At 43.7% G+C, this 19,078-nt stretch overlaps 1 protein-coding gene across 4 annotated transcripts in view; it reads right to left on the reverse strand.

The window, feature by feature from the left end:
• mob2a (MOB kinase activator 2a) overlaps positions 1-19,078 on the reverse strand; it is a 53,217-nt gene that overhangs the window by 8,419 nt on the left and 25,720 nt on the right. Inside the window, exon 1 of one of the 4 annotated variants that reach the window (XM_072385523.1) lies at positions 4,568-4,784. The exons of the other annotated variants lie outside the window; for them this stretch is intronic. Within the exon in view, the coding sequence (XP_072241624.1) occupies positions 4,568-4,683 (116 nt within the window). The 5' untranslated portion in view covers positions 4,684-4,784. Of the gene's footprint in view, positions 1-4,567; positions 4,785-19,078 lie in introns of those variants that run through there. 4 annotated transcript variants of the gene reach the window in all.

Consider the following 19,078-nt stretch of genomic DNA (forward strand, 5'->3'; position numbering starts at 1 on the left):
CTCTGCCTTTCTTTATGAGACTGGCTGGAGGCTCACCTGTCCAAACACTCTTTTGTTCAGGGTCAAAAGCCTCAGAGTCCCATCTTCACCTTTTCTTTTCATCTCTTTGTGGCCTTTCTCTTCATCTTTCTTTCCCTATCAACTAACCATCCCCCAAACTGTCATGCTCCTTTAAAGCTCCTGTAAATGCTTACTTTATAATGTCTTTCATTTCTCCTTATCTCTATCTGCTTCCTCTCTTTCCAAAAAATAAAAAATTAATTGAAAAAAGTCTTCCTGCTCATGAGGACACAGACAGATTCATGTGGCCTCTGTGGTTTTGCGCTGAGCTACATGTTCCATCATGTGAAGGGGCTTTTCCCAAGGAAAGAGCTTCAGCTACTGATACCGTCAGCTCTAACAACATTTCAAAGGCTAAGTTAAACCTCTCGGAAAAAACTGGCCGACTCCTGTGAAAGGATCCTTTTGAAAACATTCTGTTTGACTGAGCCATTTCCTGCCCCTCTCTCTGTGTAATTCCGTCATTTTCCACACAAAACGCCTCCTCCACTTCTAGTGCACATTTGTGTCGTAAGTGGAGGTGAAAGTCAGGCTTTATTTTAGGATAAAGAAAACTTCCTCCGTGCCAGCACTCCTCCCCACAGACATACATGCATACGTAGTCTGACTTTCCTGCCACAAATACACACAAAGGTTGGTCTTTTCTTGGTAAAGTTCTCCAAGCAAAGCCTTTGCCATAAAAGGCAGCAGATGCCTCTTTCTCCTCACCAGATCAGGGCAGTCCAGAAGGAAGGAGTGAAGGGGAACTGAGGCCAGGCACATGTCTCCTGACTTGGGGGAGAAGTCCAGCCTGCCTGGCACCAGCAGGAACAGATCCTTCATTTTCTCACGGCTGATCAGCTTTTCGATTGTCAAACGGGTAAACTTGTCTTATTTAGATTTTAAGTAGAGGTGGGAAGTAAGAAGGCATTTATCTGTAGTAAATACAATGAAATAGGGTTGTATAGTCGGGTGACAGGGAGGTCAGTGCAGCATAGCTGTGGAGTGACTGACTCGACAGCTGTTCAACTCTGTCCATTTGCCACTCTTAGCCTTTCACTTTTACCAGAAATACCACATCCCCCACCATCCAGCCATCCTCACGCACACTACCTTTTCTCTCGTACAACGCCACAAGTACACACAGCAAACCCACTTTGTGACACACACACACACACACACCTGTGTCTCATACACAAAGGCAGTTCTGGCTGTAGCCTCCTTTCCCTTTTCATGGCTGACCCAGCTGGCCCCAACAGCTGCATCACAAGCCTGATCCCACCAGAGATCCCGAGAAAATCCACAAGAAGCAAGTGCTGTCTGGTCTCAGACACTGTTTGTCCAAGCACGTGTGCGTGCACCAAGCCTGTTCAAACATACATGTGCTTGCCCTCGGACTGGTGCAAATATTAGCTGCTGTATGCTAGCTGACTGTGTGCCAAATGAGTACCGACTACACTTGGTTCTAAAATAAGCTTCGACTAAAGACGAGAAGCCCTCTGGCAGGTACACCACAATCCAGTCTCATTACCAGAACCTGGATCCAATTAATCCTGGAATCACATGGGACCACATTACAGAGTTATGCTGAAGAATTAGCTTAAGTGCTTTCTTGAGAGCAGCACAATTTGCTTCTAAATAGCTCTCCTTTCACCACCCCCATACATATCGACCGATCCTTCACTGCTCAACATAAAATAATGATATTTTTAATCTTACTGGTTCTTGCTGTGGTGTGAATGCAACTAAATTCTGACTTTTAAAAACCCCACGTAATGACTTTTCCCCTGAAGCCAGAGGCTCCTGCCAACGTAGATATTGCGCAACTGTTTGCCCGGATAGAACCTCTGGATTGCAGGGAAGTATAACTATTGACACATGGATGCAATCAATGCAATCTGCAAGGGTGAATAACAAGAGCAACACTGACAAACACAACTATCGTCTTCTCTCAGACTGCTGGTACGTGCAGAGATTGAAAGGATTTTGCGGCAACTGTTAAGTATTTAAACTATTAAAAATGAACCAGTTAGGCAAAGTGAGTCCAACGGAAATACAGTAAGACTGGAGGCAGAAAACAATAACTTTCAAGACTCAGAGGATAAAATCTCTGAAGTACAGAATATATCAGCACCAGTCTCAGAGTTTACGATACAATCACAGAACCTCCAACCCAGGAGATGTCTGGAAGCTGTAAACTGTGGTCTATTAAAAAAGGGAAGGAGATAGAACAAGTAGCATTGCTCTGGTGTTCGATTATAAGGCAAGAACTGAGTGAATGAAGTCTACCATTTTCCAAAAAGAGCAGTTTTAGGAGGATAAGTTGTCTCCAAGCCTGCGGATCTATTTCGGGATCCAAACTCAATGGCTCTTTTCTCTTAAAAAAAAAAAAAAAAAAAGCCACAAACAGAGGAAATGCAGGCAGTCTAAGCACACCAAAGCTAAACCGCAGCAGCCATTACGGAGCTAAAAGGAGACGCAGCGAAGGACCGAATAAACCTTCAGCCCTGTGTTGCTCAACTCTACCAAGTTTATCTGTCATTTCAAAAGAGTGCTGACACAAATACTTTTCATTCTGGAGTAAAGAGATAAGGAACAAAAACAAAGGAGGTGGAGCTGCCACCACCTAATCGTGAGCACCTTTGGGTTGAAAGCAACGCAGTAAATGAAGATTTTAGCCCGTGTGAAGAAAAAAAAAAACGAATAAGTGGATACTGACCAACCCATCTTCCCCTAGTCATCCTGTGCTAAATCCCATTGAGTGGCTGTAAGGGCTTTCAGAACTATAAGGACCCCCTACCAGCACCATGATGGAACCTCATCAACATCACAACACACATGTGAGACAGGAGGGGGGGTCTGGGAAAAGGTAACACAATGCTGCTGCTTAAGCACTCTGCACAAGGAACCTTTCTGGAAGAATGTAAACTCTGATATTGATTGGACAGGATAACGAACATTTGGCAGAGATGGTATCACTGAAAATCTGAACTAGAGCCGATCAATTTGAATGGTTTCTTCATCAAATAGTTTAATAAAGAGGGTATATGAAGGAAAGGAATACTGATTTTTTTCAAGCTTTCAAAATTGAGATTATACAACGCTGCATGTTCACTCCAAACCGCTTAAAGGTAACTATTTATACCTGCCTCCAAGTCGAAAAGTGGGGCCATAAACAGTTCAACAGCCCTTCCCACCTCCTCATAAAATCCCAAAAATATGCATCGTTGTTAACTTAGATGAAGTGTTTTTTCCTTAAGGTGGCAAATTAGCCAAAATCCCCTTTTGTCCCTCCCGGGCATCCACAGAGCACTTCTGTGGTGATCGTCTAACTTCTCGATAAAAAAGGTGCAGCAAGACTTGTCTCTACCCGTCGAAGGTTTTGCAACAGACACGAACAGTTTCTGCTCTGCCCATTACATCCGAACACACCGTTGAGAGAGCTTAAGATGGTGGATATTCTCCCCACCGTCTCAGTCGCCACTGTCATGAAATACAATGAGTTTTAAAGCTCGAGCCTTTAGGAAAAAGACACCAGTTCCTGGAGCTGAAAGGTAAAAAGAAACCCAATCTAAGCATTAGCAGGATGGTCTGTCGCCTGGAGGAACTCACTCACATCGATGATAACACAGAGGATGGATGAATGTAAACCGGTTTTCCCTTACTAGGAAGTGCCATGCAAGCAGCTTGTACTTTTACTCACTTACTGCACTTTTCCACAGGGATTAAAATACTGACCGGGGTAGTTGTTTGGCTCACTTTGCATGACACGCAAACACAGTTAACCCGTCTATTTGGGTCATGCATTCTTTTGAGCATTAATCTAGCATATTATGACCTTTAGATGGGAGTGGAAATAACGCATTTACACATCAAATATGGGTCAGTGTGTTTACAGTTTGAGGACACAACACCAACTCTGTGACTGAAAGAAAGAGGCGTAAACAGGACAAGATGGATTCATGTACTTTCATCCAGTCCTGAGTTGTAATTAAGCTTAGAGTGCAGATGTCATGCTGTAAGAACTTTATGACTATTTACGTTTGATCCAATTATATACATGTTAATGAAAATAATTCATTCTAAAAGAATATTTTTGGAGGAGTCTTAAACAATTCATTAGACGACATGAGGAGATGGTGTCACATTACGCAAGCTCTTGTTGAGGCTTGTCTGCAACAGCTTAAAGAGCCTCTCAGGCTACAGTCTCCCTTCATCGCCGGCTGGTAATTTGCAGTGACCCCGGAATCAGAGGGTCTTAATTCTTGTGTAATTACAAGAGAGAAGAGACGGCTACTTTGTCCATCGTCTCGAGCTACCGAGACCACGGATGCGTTCATGTTTAGATGAAGGGACAAGGCGTGAGCGTAATAAAAGCCGAGATCATTTAACAGGATGTCGGAGAGAATGATATCACATCCGTTCAAACATAAATTATCAGTAGATTACGGTTTGGGTGTCTACAGGTAACTACGTGTTATTACGATATATAATTTATATAATCAAAAAAAGAAAAGAAAAGTTTTACCTCAGGACTTTCCCGACTGCCTGAAGCACCATTTTGCAACTTAGTCCGTTTTTAGAGTTTTTTTGAGGGTGCATATCCGTCTTATCTCTGGAGTAGGAGGAATAATCTCCGACCATAGCTTAAAACATGAAGAAAATATTGCAGAAAGTCTCCCCTAAAGATGCGGCCTAGCCTACACCACGGTTTGATCTAAGTGAGACATATAAGTCAATGTGCACGAGCAAGAAAAACTTTACTGAGGAGACTTTACAGAAAGCCCTCCTCCCTGCCGATGTGGTCCAATCAGAGCAGAGGAACGGAACGAGTGGGCGGGCCGTGGTGACGTCAACGTCTGCCCATGTGGACGTGGTTCGTCCTTTTCCCTGAAGTGCAGTTAAATGCAGCAACAGGTGGTCAGCTAGTAACTGTCGACTACAACGAGGTAAAAGGTGTAGCTGCGTTTTACATGCCTGCTATAGTGTAAACACGTTTACACGAGCACGACCTTTCCAGTAAAGACAATAAAAAGTAAATAAACTACCTCTGCTAATGATTCACACACACACACGTGATAAACCTGTGAATCAATTAAAATGTGACCTAAAGCGAGCTGCTTTCATGGAAGAGCAGTGGTCACTCCTTAAATTTCCTCTTCACTCTTTTGTGCATTAATATACGTACAAAAAAGCTGCTAAACATTAAAATTACAGCTGTGTTTACGGCTAAATTTAACAGAGGAAACTGCCAGTGTCAAATTGAGAAGCAGTACCAGTGCAGCGTGCATGCAGGGCAACATTCCTCCTTTTGATTCTGCTCTTCACCTGGAGTCCAGTTATGACAGCGGTTAGGCGTGTTCAGACATGAGCTGATGAACCAGTGAGGAATCAAACAAAGCTAAAGCTAGGAATCGTTCAGATGTTTCATGTTAGGGACATGGTTTGAAACATGGATATGATTTGAGCACGATAAATTCTCATCAAATTGTCACCAAGAGACGACAACATCACATAATGAACGAGCACAAAGCGCATAATGAACAAGAATATACGAACACCGACTTTCGGAAGACGTTCCACTCATGGGAAGATTATAAGTAGTGTTGCCAAACTATCATTCCCTCACAGTTCATCCCTCTAATTACTGCCTCACAACAGACATCCCCTCTTATTGTCTCCTCTGTTGCTCTGTTCACACATTTCTCCACCCTTATTCGTTTTGTTTTTGTCGCCCCTCTCTATATAATTGTCTCCCGTGGTCTACAACAAGTCGGATTTTTGCTAAGACAAAACTATTTGGGTTGATGTTGCTGCTGCAGATGTGGCAGGAACTGGCGCGACAGTTTACAGCAGCATAGATGCACATAAAAACACAGCAATCTGTGAAATTTGTGGAGCCATGTGAACAGAGTATGTGGGCTAAAGCCAGCAGACACACGAGGTGCAGATAAGAGACTGTGAGGGTTTTGTGTGCACATGACAGGGTTTAATTAGTGAATGTAAAGATGTATGAAGTGCCATGCCAAAGAAGCATGTTTACGGTGGAATGCTGGACCATCTGAGACATCACTTCTTTATGTTTAAAAGCACCCCCCTGCCCCATGTGACCCAAAGAGACAATCTGAAAGAATTCAAGGGAATGATGGTCTGATGAGCGCCTCATTCTGCATGACTGACTGTCTTCCTTTATGCTGCACAAGGGCTACACACCGACTTTAGAGGCAGGAGATGGGTGATCCAAAGGCCCAAAAAGTGACTTCTGCTGTGGTAGAAGTTGTGAGAAGTATGAGCAACGGGACAGAGGCCAGAACAGGGCGCCGACTCTTTCCCTGGTGCTAATTATAGCACCAGTCTACTTGGCCAGGCCCATAAAGAATACAGAAAACTGCGCACATAGAAGGTGGTGGTGTGGGGGGGGGCATGCCATGTGTGCGCCTGGGTATGCACAAAGCAGCTTAATCAAAGCAGTGACTGTGTAAGCAGACAAGAGACTGAGCTGTCGAGGGGATGTAAGGACCCATAACCAGATGTGGGGGGTTTACGGAGGGGTTGTTACGTCAATTACGGCCAATTATCAAAAGTCAATATTCTTTTTACTGCCAATAAAAATGAGCCCACAGCAACAGATATGGGAAGCAGCATCGCAAACGTACATAAACTTACTTTGTACCTGTGCTTATTTATCTTTTTTGATCAGAATTTTCACTCGTGGAAGCAGAACATTGAACAATTCAATGCTCAGTTTGAGATTTAAAAATGAGTTTTGCAGAGAGGAGAAAGGTGAGCAGGACATTCATTTCCAGTGTAAAGTAAATATAGTGCATCTGAAGAGGGTTTTTTTGTAAGAATTCTTACAGTGTAATTTTCCTCTTTATGTTGTCACAAGGAATCATGAGAAAACGGCGTGTTGCTCTAATGGAAATCCCATGCTGGAAGGGAACTTTCCATTAATTTACCCCTAACTATTGGATCTGTGAGGTTACTTAAAATAGGAGACATCCATTCAAGATCACTGGGGCTTGGCCTGGGCCTCCACAATCGCAGCTTCAGAGGATCTGGCATGAAAATTAAAGAGCAGGGGCGATTAAACCTGGAGCGGCCCTTTCTTTTATTAACCAGGCAGTATGAAGTCCCACCTGCAAAGCTGTATGTGCTGCTATATAAGCAGGTGGAGACAGAGATGCCAGTAAGCTGCACATGCTGGACCTTCCTTACACAATGTCTGACGTGGATGGAAACCAACGGTCACATTCCATCGTCTGTGACGCTGAAGCAGAAGAGAAAGAGTAAACCATTGTCTGACTGCCACCTTCCCTCCAGCTACACAGACTCAACATGGCATCACTCGTCTGCTACCAGCTCTTACTAAACCAGACATTGCTGCAAAGAACTGATTAGTGGCAGATTTATGTAATCTGCCTGATCACAACTATCTGAGACAAATCATTTCATTCATAATCGTCTCTACTCGCTAAAACACTGTTTATACTACTATGGTTAACTGGCACTTAAAGGTCGGCGCGACCCAATATCTTAAAGCACCAAACTTACGATAAACAAGCGACTGCATTTCAAAGGGTAGACTTAGTTATGCGAACAGAGCCTTTAACTGCGAGTGCGACATGCAGATGCATGTTGAAAGTGCGTTCCTTTGATTGCACACTGATTTGTTTGTTGTTGAGGCGTGAAACATGCTTACGATGCACATATTATATTAGTCCAGCATATGTAACAGCTGGCATTTAGCTCGTTGACTGTAAAAGGCTTATCTGCAAAAAAATAATCATATTTGTACATCTAAATTCTAACTTTATGAAGTACACAGGTCATGCGGCGGGTTTACATGGCCATTAAATAAAGGAAAATGTATAAAAAAAGAGATAGTATAGATAAAGTTTTGGATTAACTAAGAAATCAGGCCACTTACAAGAAAAGGAGGAGGGAAGAAGAAATAAAGTCAGGTGATGGAAACACAGACGTCACTGGCCAATGTGTTTCATGATGTGTAAAACCTTTATCTGACAGTTTAAACAAGAAAAAAAAACACATGCTGATCATACCAAAAGATAAGACCAGGAAAGTAAAGGTTGTGGTGGAGGAAAAATTTAAGAAATTCAAGTAATCACAGGATTTACGTCAGAACGCACCAGGAAATGTTTGGAGGCGTTAGTTTGTCAGAGTGAGCACTTTAGTTTTTAAACAAATAGAAATAAAAGTGTGCCCGTTAACAGTCAAACCGCCACAAAACTGATCATTAGAAATCATTAGAAGAATTGTTCAATCGAGGGGAGCACTTTAGATAAAGGGTATGGATCGGCACTGACTAGAAAAGGATGGCTGGCCAAACAGGTTGGGTTTGAAAGTCAGCCGACAAATTCCACCTATCAGAGACAAAGAAAAACAGTGACTCGAGGCAAGCAGCAGATGAGTCACAGCCATGGCAGATGTGACTTGTTAGCTGAAAACAGCCTAGCAGAAGCAAACCTCCAGCAAATGATTGCTGCGATAAAAAAAAGAAGATAGATGGGACACGAGCCCAACAACACTAAAAACCAAAATGAATGAATAAAACGGAGTCCAGGTCCGCACTGCTCTTTAAGACCTGTTGATGTTACGTTCTGGGGATGTGGGAGTGTGTTTAGGTAAGGTCTTAGCCAGTGAAAACACTGAAGACTGAAGGTCTATAGACCCAGATACGGGTCAACAGGGCCAAGAGACACTGAACCCACTGACCTGCACTGCAATTCCCAACTTTCAAACGATTGAAACACTTGTTTGCTTGTCACAGCTTGTAAAATATAATAAATGCATCAGATGCTGCTACCCTCCACCTCTAAAAGGCAAACAAGAACTGATTCAAGAAAAGCCAACTCAGTTTATTTGGAACCCAGAAACAATTCACCTCTTCATGTTTTACTTGTGCAAAAGTCTGCAGGTAAATGGTCTGTATGCTGTGAAAAACCCTGAGCATGTGTGGCCTGTATCAAGCACCTGTGGAGTGTTTGTAGACATGCAAACAAAACCAGAGCCAGAGAAGGCAGCTTCCAACTTGCCAAAGTAACAGCTGCCTACTTAAACTTAATGAACCCTTGCACTTTTTGCACTTTTCTTCAGGCCAATGCAGGAATTTATGCAGCACATCTCATGCTTTTACTTTACTGCGTTGCAATGTTTGTAATGGAGTATTTGTTGGAATTCCAGAGATATCAGCGCATCATGTCTGTTTACCTATTCTCCCTCTTCCAGCTTTTTCTTTTTGACTCCTTCTCCTTGGCTTCATCACTTTGTTGCTCTGCATTCCTGAAAGGGATGGGCTGCATGCGAAGACATGTCATCGCCCTCTGCACACACAAGCTGGCTGAACAAAGGAGTGAAGAGAAGCAAAGGCGACATGAAGAGTAAACTCAAGGAGGTCAAGAGCAAGAGAGCTAAAAAAACTATCACTTTGGTTGAACTTGGCTTTTCTCTAGTTCGAAGGGGTGTGGATCTGCGCTTTTTTATGAGCAATGGCCAGAGAGTTTAAATTCATGCTCAATTTAGCATCTGTAATGACAAAGAACAAGTACCTGTCTGCCCAAATGTTTCTGCAACTGTACTGCAGAATGGCTGCATACTTCTTCCAATTAAAAGTTAAAAAAATCCAACTGTTTGTGGACCCTTGAGCTGGTATAAAACGGGAGGCCATCGTTTCATCGGTTCATGGCTGAGTGAGGGAAAGGAGGGCTTCAGTAAAAAAGGAAGGAGATGAGAAATACCAGACGTGTCCAGACGTTTATAAATCACCAGCACCATGGATACTTCATACATTCAAGTCAGCAGGAATGAACCGGAATGGAATATGAACTGGATGAAATAGGAGAGGGAAAAGAACAACGAGGCAGGAGGTGAGAACGACGGAGTTGAGATTAGTTAAGTGAAGGGGGGGTGAAGAGAGCAACTGAGGTTCAGGAAACTGAAAAAAAAAGAGAAAAAAAAGAGAACTTTGGATTATAAGAGTTTGTATCAGGGTGGGAGGCTGTCACAGCATGCCCTGGGCGCCTGCTGCACTCCTCCTCCCCACATTCCTTTGCAGAAGAGTCTCTATCCATCTAATACTTTGCCATTTGGGCAGCCAAACACCTGTCTGTCAATTGCAAAAGTCTGTGCACAAACAGCGTAGGTATTTACCTACTCCGAGTACTGCGACTCAAGTGCAAGGTCAGCTATGATAAATGCTCAACAAGAGAAAAGCCAGGAAGGCACAGGAGAGATTAGTTTGGTGATAAACAGGTAGGATAACCTGTGAAAAGCTGCTGAATCAAAGGTGTTCATAGCACGGTGAGAATGTGACTGTACTCAGGCCTGAAGCCATAAGGGGAAGAGTAATGAGGCTTAGTCCTGTGAATGGCTACAGCTCTGTGGTAAAGGTCACTCTTTCTGTGTCATGAGATTGATCACATGACAGCAGGAACTCATGCATAAAGACAGGTGGGCTGCTCTTCTTCGTAATGCAGGAGTGAGCCAAAGAACTCGAATGAAAATGAATACAGCTCGTACCCTACTGTCTGTAACGTACAGTTCCCAAGATGTGAGTACTGATAGTCTGGTTATGCGCAGTATGCTTCAACTATGCACTGGTGGAGGAAACTGATAAGCTTCCTTCAAAGCTCAAAGCCTTCCCAAAACTGTAATAAAAAGAGTAAAGAATGCCTCGCTTCCTGGGACGTGTATCATAACCTTGGCCAAGAGGCTTGGACACACAAACTTGCCGTTTTCCCAACTGCAGATAAAATTCAGTACATTTCTGAACCAAACCAAAACATTACCTGCAGATTACAGCTCCAATGAAACAACAGTGCAGGGTGGTTTGGCACGAGAGTCCAGATTGTGGGAGAGGAACATTCCACGTCTCATACGCAGAGCTATGACTCTGATGTTGGCTCAACACTGCCATCTTCTGGCATAAACTGCAGGTGTGTAGAGGATTTCATATCAGGTAAGTCAAACCTTTTGGTGACTTGCACAGCAGCAACTTGACTGGAGAGGAAATAAAGGTTTAACTTTTGCATCCGAATAAGAGGAAAAGTGAGAGAGGAGTCCTCCCACCGATGGAAGAGGCCTCTCAGTGCAGACATTCTCTGAAACGTACCTAGCCTCGCACAGCTAGACTAAATTTTCCATTCAAGGTTTTATAATAAGGGTGTGGATGCTCAGATGTGAGCTTCTGCGTGTATTTTGTGGGCTTTTTGTGACATTTGGAACAGAACCAGGACTGTGCAGACTGTAAAGACGCCAACATCCTTTGAAGATTGTAATACTTTCCACTACTGGTGTTGTGGGTGAGTAAGATGAGCATAATCAAAAAGACACAGGGAGCAATGGTGTAATGAATCCTCAATAAAACCACTGAGTAATGAAAGGTGAGGTTAGAAGGAAGGAGTTGGGAGGGGGGGGGGGGGGTTGTCTGACGTAAGAAAGAGGTGCATCGAGAGAAAATGTGGGCAGCTGTGGTCAGACAGGGTCTAATTTCTGCTCAGAAGCACAAGAGGCAGTCTGTGTGTGTGTGTGTATGCAGATTTGGGTATGTGCGAGTGTGAAAGCAGTATAGAAAAAGATGGAGGACGGAGAAGAAGGAGTGCCATGGAAAGACGAGATGGTGGATAAAGGATTAGGTTTGCACCCATATTTTTTACATGGGGATGGAGCAGGATAGGTTTGAGCTCGTAGCTTCAGGGTGAACAGAGCTCTCTTTTCACAGATCATGACAAAACTAGAGGGGTCTCCTTCAGCTTTATCTGACACGGAAAAAACTAAGTTAGAATAAAGAGAGCCCAAAAATGACGGGGCTGCAGAAAAGATGACAGTGCAGTCAAGCTGGGACTCCTGATGTGTTTGGGAAAGGTGAAACAGAAATTAAGCCCACAAAGCACTGAATGGACTGTTGGGTAAACTTAAAAGCAACTTGGGGAAGAGGTAAAGAGAAGGGTGTGGGGGTTCTTGCAGTTTGGGTGGTGCTCTGTGTTCAGCTCCAGGGTTGCCTTGCCCTGATCCAGCTCATTAACTCCAAAGTGAGGGCGTTTAGTCACAGATCTCCTATAGAGGGGAATGTGGATGCATTTAACCTGTGGCATTTCCAAGAAAACACGCACTGTAAAAGGCACAGAATGTTCCTTTAACGTGGAAACTGAGCCAAACTATACATGGGCCGGGGATGATGCTGAGCAGTCTATTCATCACCACTGAAGTAACTGCCCTGAACACACATCCGGTACAGCGTGTAAAAATCGACATCCATGTGAAAAATGTGTAGAATCTGAACTACATAAAGACGGGTATGACTCAGTGTCACCCGGAGCCAAACCAAAAGATCATGATTTATTATGTACACAGGTTGCCTTAAGAGCAGACGCGAAATTGCATTAGTCTGCTTCTTATCTTACACCAGCTGGTTTCTAGGTATATGACATAACTCTGCGTTCTCTTTGCCTGCGAGATAAGCAACAAGCAGACATGAGAGATGAATGTGGTGGTTCAGGGGACCCTTTTCCCAGAGGAAAAGGCTCCATTTCCTGCACAGACAGGACAGAGAGTTCAACCCAATCAGACTGTCTGGCATGTTGGCGTTTGATTTGTTATTTCACCCCAGCCAATGGCCTGCTGCTCTGTAACCCAAAGAGCATGAGGCTAACTGACCCGAGCTAAACCTGCTCGACTGGGGCTGCTGACGAAGTTGTTAAAAAGTCACACAAGCTTCTTGTGAGGTTCATTAACTGTTCAGGGGCGTCTCAATAGTTTTCTCAATTAGTCAAAAATGATAGCTGGATTAGTTAAAGTATAACTTTTAAGGGAAATTTAACAGCTAGCTCTGTTCGAATATTTCCCCTAAAAGTTTGCTGTGGTTCGTTCCATTTCAGTACTGATGGATGCCGTTTCTCACACCATGCTTCTAACGTGAGAAAGAACATGTAAGAACTGTAAGAACATAATGCGTCCATCAGCTCGAGCGTGCCCTGTGCAGTAGCTATCTGTGAAGAGCATCTCTCGAGTTGTCGCCGCAGCCTCAGAGTGCTTTGCTTTAAGAAAAACAGCCGACTCACATCTGCTGCTCCGCTTATCACAACAACCGCCCGGTCAAACGGGGAGGACAAGGACAATTTCCAGATAACAGTACAGCCGGTGCTGCTCTGTCCACACAAACACACACAACCCCTCTGATTTGTGCAAAAAATAAAACAAAATACCAAAAAGCTATTCATCAGCGCTGTGAACTGAGTTCACAAGATGCCAGATTAAAAACCTTCATCAAATACACACAATATTATCCGTAACCCGATGTAAAAACACACGTCCGCAGCTGGTCTGTACAAAAACCCAAAGATGGAAGCACAGCCAGCAAAAACAAAGAATACCTCAAATAAAAACATTCCCAAGAGTTTATTGTTTACCCAAAAATCCTGCAAGGCGAGCAAAAATAGAAGAAGAAGAAGAAAAAACGGACAAAGAAAACAAAATCCACCTCCCTGATGACTCGACAAGATCTCTCCACAATCTGATAGCAGAGGAAACTGCGGCCCATTGTGTGGGTTTGATTAACACTAACAGTGATGAAAGCTTAGGAAGCGGTCACACCCAAAGAGCTTCCAAAGAGGTGAGGAGAAACATGCGACTGAGGGAGGCCAACAGCTGACCAAACCAAAACCAAGCTGGTGGAAAACCCGAGCGAGTCCGTGCGCCTTGTAGGAACTTCTAGTCAAGCGAGTGCATTTTAACCTCTAATCGGCTTAGAGAAGTTAATTCAAGTCAATGTTTGTGCAACAGCTCCCCTGCCCAGAAAGGAAGTCTGGTCTATCTGAGGAAGATCCCTGGATGGAGAGGCAGGCTTGTTCCAACCCGCCTGCAGCATCACTCATGGACATCCACAACGGATTAAAAAGAGAGAGGCCGTGACGGTTAGTCTACAGCAAGCCCCAAATCACAGAGCAAAACAAAGACTTGAATGAACTTTTTGTCAGGCAGAAGATCTGTTCTACTCCAAGGTTTAAACTTCATGTAATTAGGGATGTCCGCGAGTCTCTGGAGGTTAATCAGGTGAAAACAAACAGTGAGCACATGCTTGTCAGGAAGTTGTTGTTAGGTGTAACACAGGGACTGAGTCACGTGGAGCTGAGTGTGTTTGCAGACAAAGAAAATTCCAAGACAAAGACACACGTGTTTTGCTCCTTGGGGGGGATAGATGGCATGAGAGTGAAACTACAGCGAAGCCCTCCTCTGCCGGCAAAATTGCTATCAAAATCCTACTGTACAACACAAACTAACTGTACACACAGGTTGGGGCAACTCATATTTAAAGAAAATAAAAAGAATATTCTCCCCAACACACATTGGTGCCAAACAAAAAGCAAGCCTGATGCTCTCAGATGGTGCTGAGTGAGCAAAAAGGGAAGAAAGAGGGCGGAGGCAGCTGCTGCCCTTTAAGAAAGCTCCAGAAAAAGACAGCGAGAGGTCAAATCAATACATGTCCCCAGCAGCCGACAGCAGGGACGAGCGCGCTCCCCACTTCTCTGACAAGCACTTCTGTTCACATTTTCCACCGCCCTTCATTACGTGAAAGGATGAGCCGTTGTGAGACCAATATAATCTGATCCTTATGAGACAATGAGATCAGCTGCTATTAAGTTGTGCGTGCTGGTGTGGCTACGCCATCAGATTCAGGTGTAAACAATCCTCTGATTGGCTGAAAAGTACCTGAATCCCACCTGGGAAGATGGGCTTATGCAGTGACATCATCTCTACAAGTGGGGGGATGGGAGAGCTGCCAGTGCAGTGTGCACATCTGTCTGCAACACAAAAGGCTTCGGCACCAGTGAGCTCACAACAGGCCGGCAGAGGAACTCCGCTGGTATTAAAGTCAGTATCTACAGCTTTTAAAGTTCCTGAAGTGAACATAGGGACTTTTATGAATGCCAGCTCAGAAAAAGGTCGAGTCAGCACTGCGCAGCATCCCTTTAACAAAGCTATTCTCTGGTTAATTAAACTCTTACAAGGAAGGCATTCAATGCATGTGTCGGTATCACAAACCTGCGATGTGTGATCCAGCTCTGATGTGGATTATAACAATATGGCTAAAATGTCGTGGTTTCCTTTTGGGTCTGTTATCTGTAACACCCTCATGTCAGGTGGAAGGGAACTGAAGCAAATCAGAGGTCACAGCTTCCAGAGGCACAGAGCAATTACACAGCCAAGAGAATGAGAGTGAGAGAGCGTACAGTGTGTTTTAGTTTGGAGCACAACAAGAATAAGGAAGTCTTACCTACTCAACACCATCTTCTCCATTCAATTAGGCTCCACCAGACGACCCCCCCCACCCCTTACCCTTGCCGGGGACAAACCCAATAAACAGGAAGTGAGGCGCCCAGGCCCTTCCCGTCTCCCTTCAAATGGGCCTCTTGTTTCCAGAGGCTAAATGGACAAGCCACAAGCTGCTACAATAACTGCTATGACCAATTTCCACACCACCTTTCGAGGCTATACAAAGTCTGCTGGCACGCTGTTTTGGTAGTGAATTCGGTCTTATCCTTTTCCTGTCATCTGACCAACCAACAAACTGAGCCAAACACAACGAAACCATTATCGACTTGCCAAACGGGCCACCTTGCAGCTGTTACAAAGTTTTCCATGCCTACAAGGCACCTGCTGCCACACACAGACAACTTTTCATGCAATATGTGCCTGCTACAAATTAGGCATGTTCAGCATGCCGAGGGTTACAGGGTTCCTTGCCGAGTTCGTTAACCTTTTAATGATCTCAGCGCATGAAAAGTGGGATTTAGGTGTTGCAGTAACAGAAGAGGTCCCACAACTGTGTGTGCTGACTGTGAGGATCTAAATGTGGAGGTGAGGTTCGTGCAAGGCCATCTCTTTCACCTCCTCCTGAGCCAGCAGAACAAGGCTTCGTCTGAAAACACACACACACAGTTTCCTTGTTATGCAATTGGTGTTGTTCGTGTGAGGCCTGCCCTCTGCAGAGACTGTAGGGCAGATGAAAGTCGAGAGGGACAGTCGTGCAGGTCGAGGCCGTCTATCCTCCTAAATGTTCACCAAACAGTTGCGTTTACTCACAACACATCAGGAAAGGTTTATCAGATCAGAGTACAGAGTCACAAAAGTAGAAGTTAAGAAAATCAAGAACTTCTTTCAGGGCATCTCCACAGCCGAAGAAGAAATAATTATTTGGGAAAACTGGGGGAGGAAATCCAAAGGAAAAGATCCAATTAAAGACTATCTACAAAAAGCCAGGTCCACAGCTGGAACTTCAGCTAATTTGGGAAAATAACTTCAAATTATAATGCCAAAATGGATGTTTCTGCATACTTTTTCAATGCATTGTTAATCACAAGCAAATTATAGCAATTTCACCGGGAGGAAGTCTTGAGTTATGGTTTTGTCATGAAAGATCATGGAGTCAAAAAACTTTTGCCAATTCCCACCCGTTCAGTTTAAGAAACAATAGAACACTGACTGTATAACTAAGTTTTTCCTGTGACCAGCACAAGGCAGCGTTTTCAGATCTGTAATCTCACGGTTATCTTTGGAAAAACAGTTGGTTAAATCTGAAGAGAGAGAAAACGGTGGTAAAGAAACATGGTACAAGTTTATCAGGCTTAATGTGCAACCATTAGTTTAATGATGACGTCTACATGTAAGAAAAAAACCTTTACTTAATACGACTGGTTGATTGTTTGGGCGGAGTAGCGTCTGATAAACACTAGTTGGGTCACAGAGTCAGCAGAGACTCAAATTAATATCAGTAAATATTCCATTTTTCCATAAAATTGCATCCTCAACAGACCATCAAACTTTTTTAAAGCATAAAGGCTGATCTTGCTGTTTAGCCAAATGCCTGAGAATTTATTTGCAGCCACAATAACAAATCAGCTTTTTTTGTAAAGTGCAAAGGCTACAGGAAATAATGTCATCCGACTCCTCCAGGCAAAGCTTTTTTTAATAGACAATGATTTCATGAGACTTCTATCCAGTGATCCTGGCTACTTTTCCTTTACTAAACCAATCGAGCATTTCACCGCATTCAGGCCCACAGGACGAGGGGAGTCTTCTGGGCTGAGGGGAAGGAGTGCAGGGTTTGTTGGTGGAGAATGGCGCTCTTGTTGAGCTGCACGTCTCAGCTCCGTGGAAGCAGCCGGGTCTGCCAAAGAGCCTAATGAGAGACACATGGCAGCCAGTAGAGTCTGCTCCGTTAATACAACACAGTGTGATGATACACTCACAGCTATTGTTCCACACCACATATTATAAAATTTACCAACTGATCCGCCACAGGCACACACACACACACACACACAAGCTGATATCATGTGCTGGAGCCTCGAGGCCTAAATGTGCTCTCCAGTAGGGACTGAATGATTCGTATTTGAGGTACAGAAACGTTAAACTACTAAACTCTGAGTCGTTTCATGCAACATCTGTGTATGAAGAAGCGATGACCTCATGTTAAAGCTTTGATATCATTTCAGATTTTAGCTGGATGAAAATCTGACCCATGACTTAACTTAACTTGTCACAGCTGCATCAGGACTGTTGTGTTGGACCAGAAACCCCTATGAGGAGATTAAAGTAAGGAGACAATAAGGTCATTCTAAATGAGTCAAATTATAAAGTTGAACTACTTTGCTGCTTCTATTATTTATCGATACAAAGTGATCCAAACAGCCCCCCAGAAGAGAGCATTGTCTATTTTCGGTTTCCTCTTCCATCTGCCTTCTAAAACACCCTCCTGTTGACTTCTTCATCTTCAAGAATGCTAAAGAGCTCATTTCTAAAATGACCAAACATTAGTTTAAGATAAAGCAGAAAAAATGTAAGTGATAAGACTGTCTGTGAAGGGAGTCACATAGATTCTATTTTAAAGATGAAAATGCTGGGGGGGGGGGGGGGGGGCATTCAGTTATGGGAATAATTTTTCTAATTTAGGGATGGGAGGAGCTTTCCTGCTGCAGCATCTTCTCATGCTGGCCTGGGTAGCTGAAGTGAGGAAACTGCATGTGACACAGTGTCCCTTTCTCAGACTGAACATGAAATGTAGCTCAGGGTGAAGCATGCAAAAGCTCAACACCAACCGTGTGGTAGTGGTGACAGAAACTGTTCTCACTCAACTACTGCAGAACATTTCCAGACACGTAGCAGAGAGAAACCAATGCCTGAAACGTTTGCTTCTGACTTCTTGCGAGGTTTACCAGCCCAAGTTACACAGTAGGAAGTCCAGAGTATCAGAAAGCATTCTCATGTGTGAACACAACCCAAAATGATCCAGATAGTTTATTTTATTCAGAAAGCGCGTGTTGTTAGGAGTTCTGTTGACACGTTTGTTGCTTTCCACTCGCTGTAATACAGTTTTTTATGCGTTATGTGTGGACTCATCTTCAGCATACTTTGACCATCACATGCAGCGTCATTTGTGTTCTACCTTGAAAACTCTGCATAGTATTTCCAGCTGTGAGTATGACTCTCCAGCTGATGAGAAGCTCCAGCTGTGAGGTGTGCCTATAAACAGCAAATGTGGAGACAGCCGGGACCTAATTTTCCACTCATTCTCCGGTGCCTATGGGTGAGAACAGGATTCATAACCCAACAAGGCAACAAAGAGAGTAGTGTGCACACAGTTAGCTTAGCATTCCTCTGCAAACAACCTGAGAGCATGTCTATTTGATAAATGTAGAAACAAAAAAAACACTCCTGGAAGTGGTGATGTTACTTATTCTATTGGTTTAAACCATGTCCGACCAATTCTGAAAGCCCTGCTGTATTCCATGCATGTGGTTTGAGTATCTCTGTGGCTTTAAGTGGTAGAAGGCTATCGTCAACTAATCCATTTGTTCACTCTGTACTTGGCAAAGTGGTCCAGCTTCTTCCAATGTTTACCATATTAAAAAGAAACCACTGCTCCTGGCTCAGCGAAAAGTTAATACAATAGGAGAGAGCGCAAAAAAAGAGGCCAGTTCCATTTCAATTGACTTAAAGTCCAACGATGACAGGCTGTTCA

This window comes from Leuresthes tenuis, unplaced genomic scaffold, assembly GCF_036924035.1.
Source record: "Leuresthes tenuis unplaced genomic scaffold, fLeuTen1.0.hap1 SCAF_5, whole genome shotgun sequence".
Lineage (NCBI taxonomy): Eukaryota > Metazoa > Chordata > Actinopteri > Atheriniformes > Atherinopsidae > Leuresthes > Leuresthes tenuis.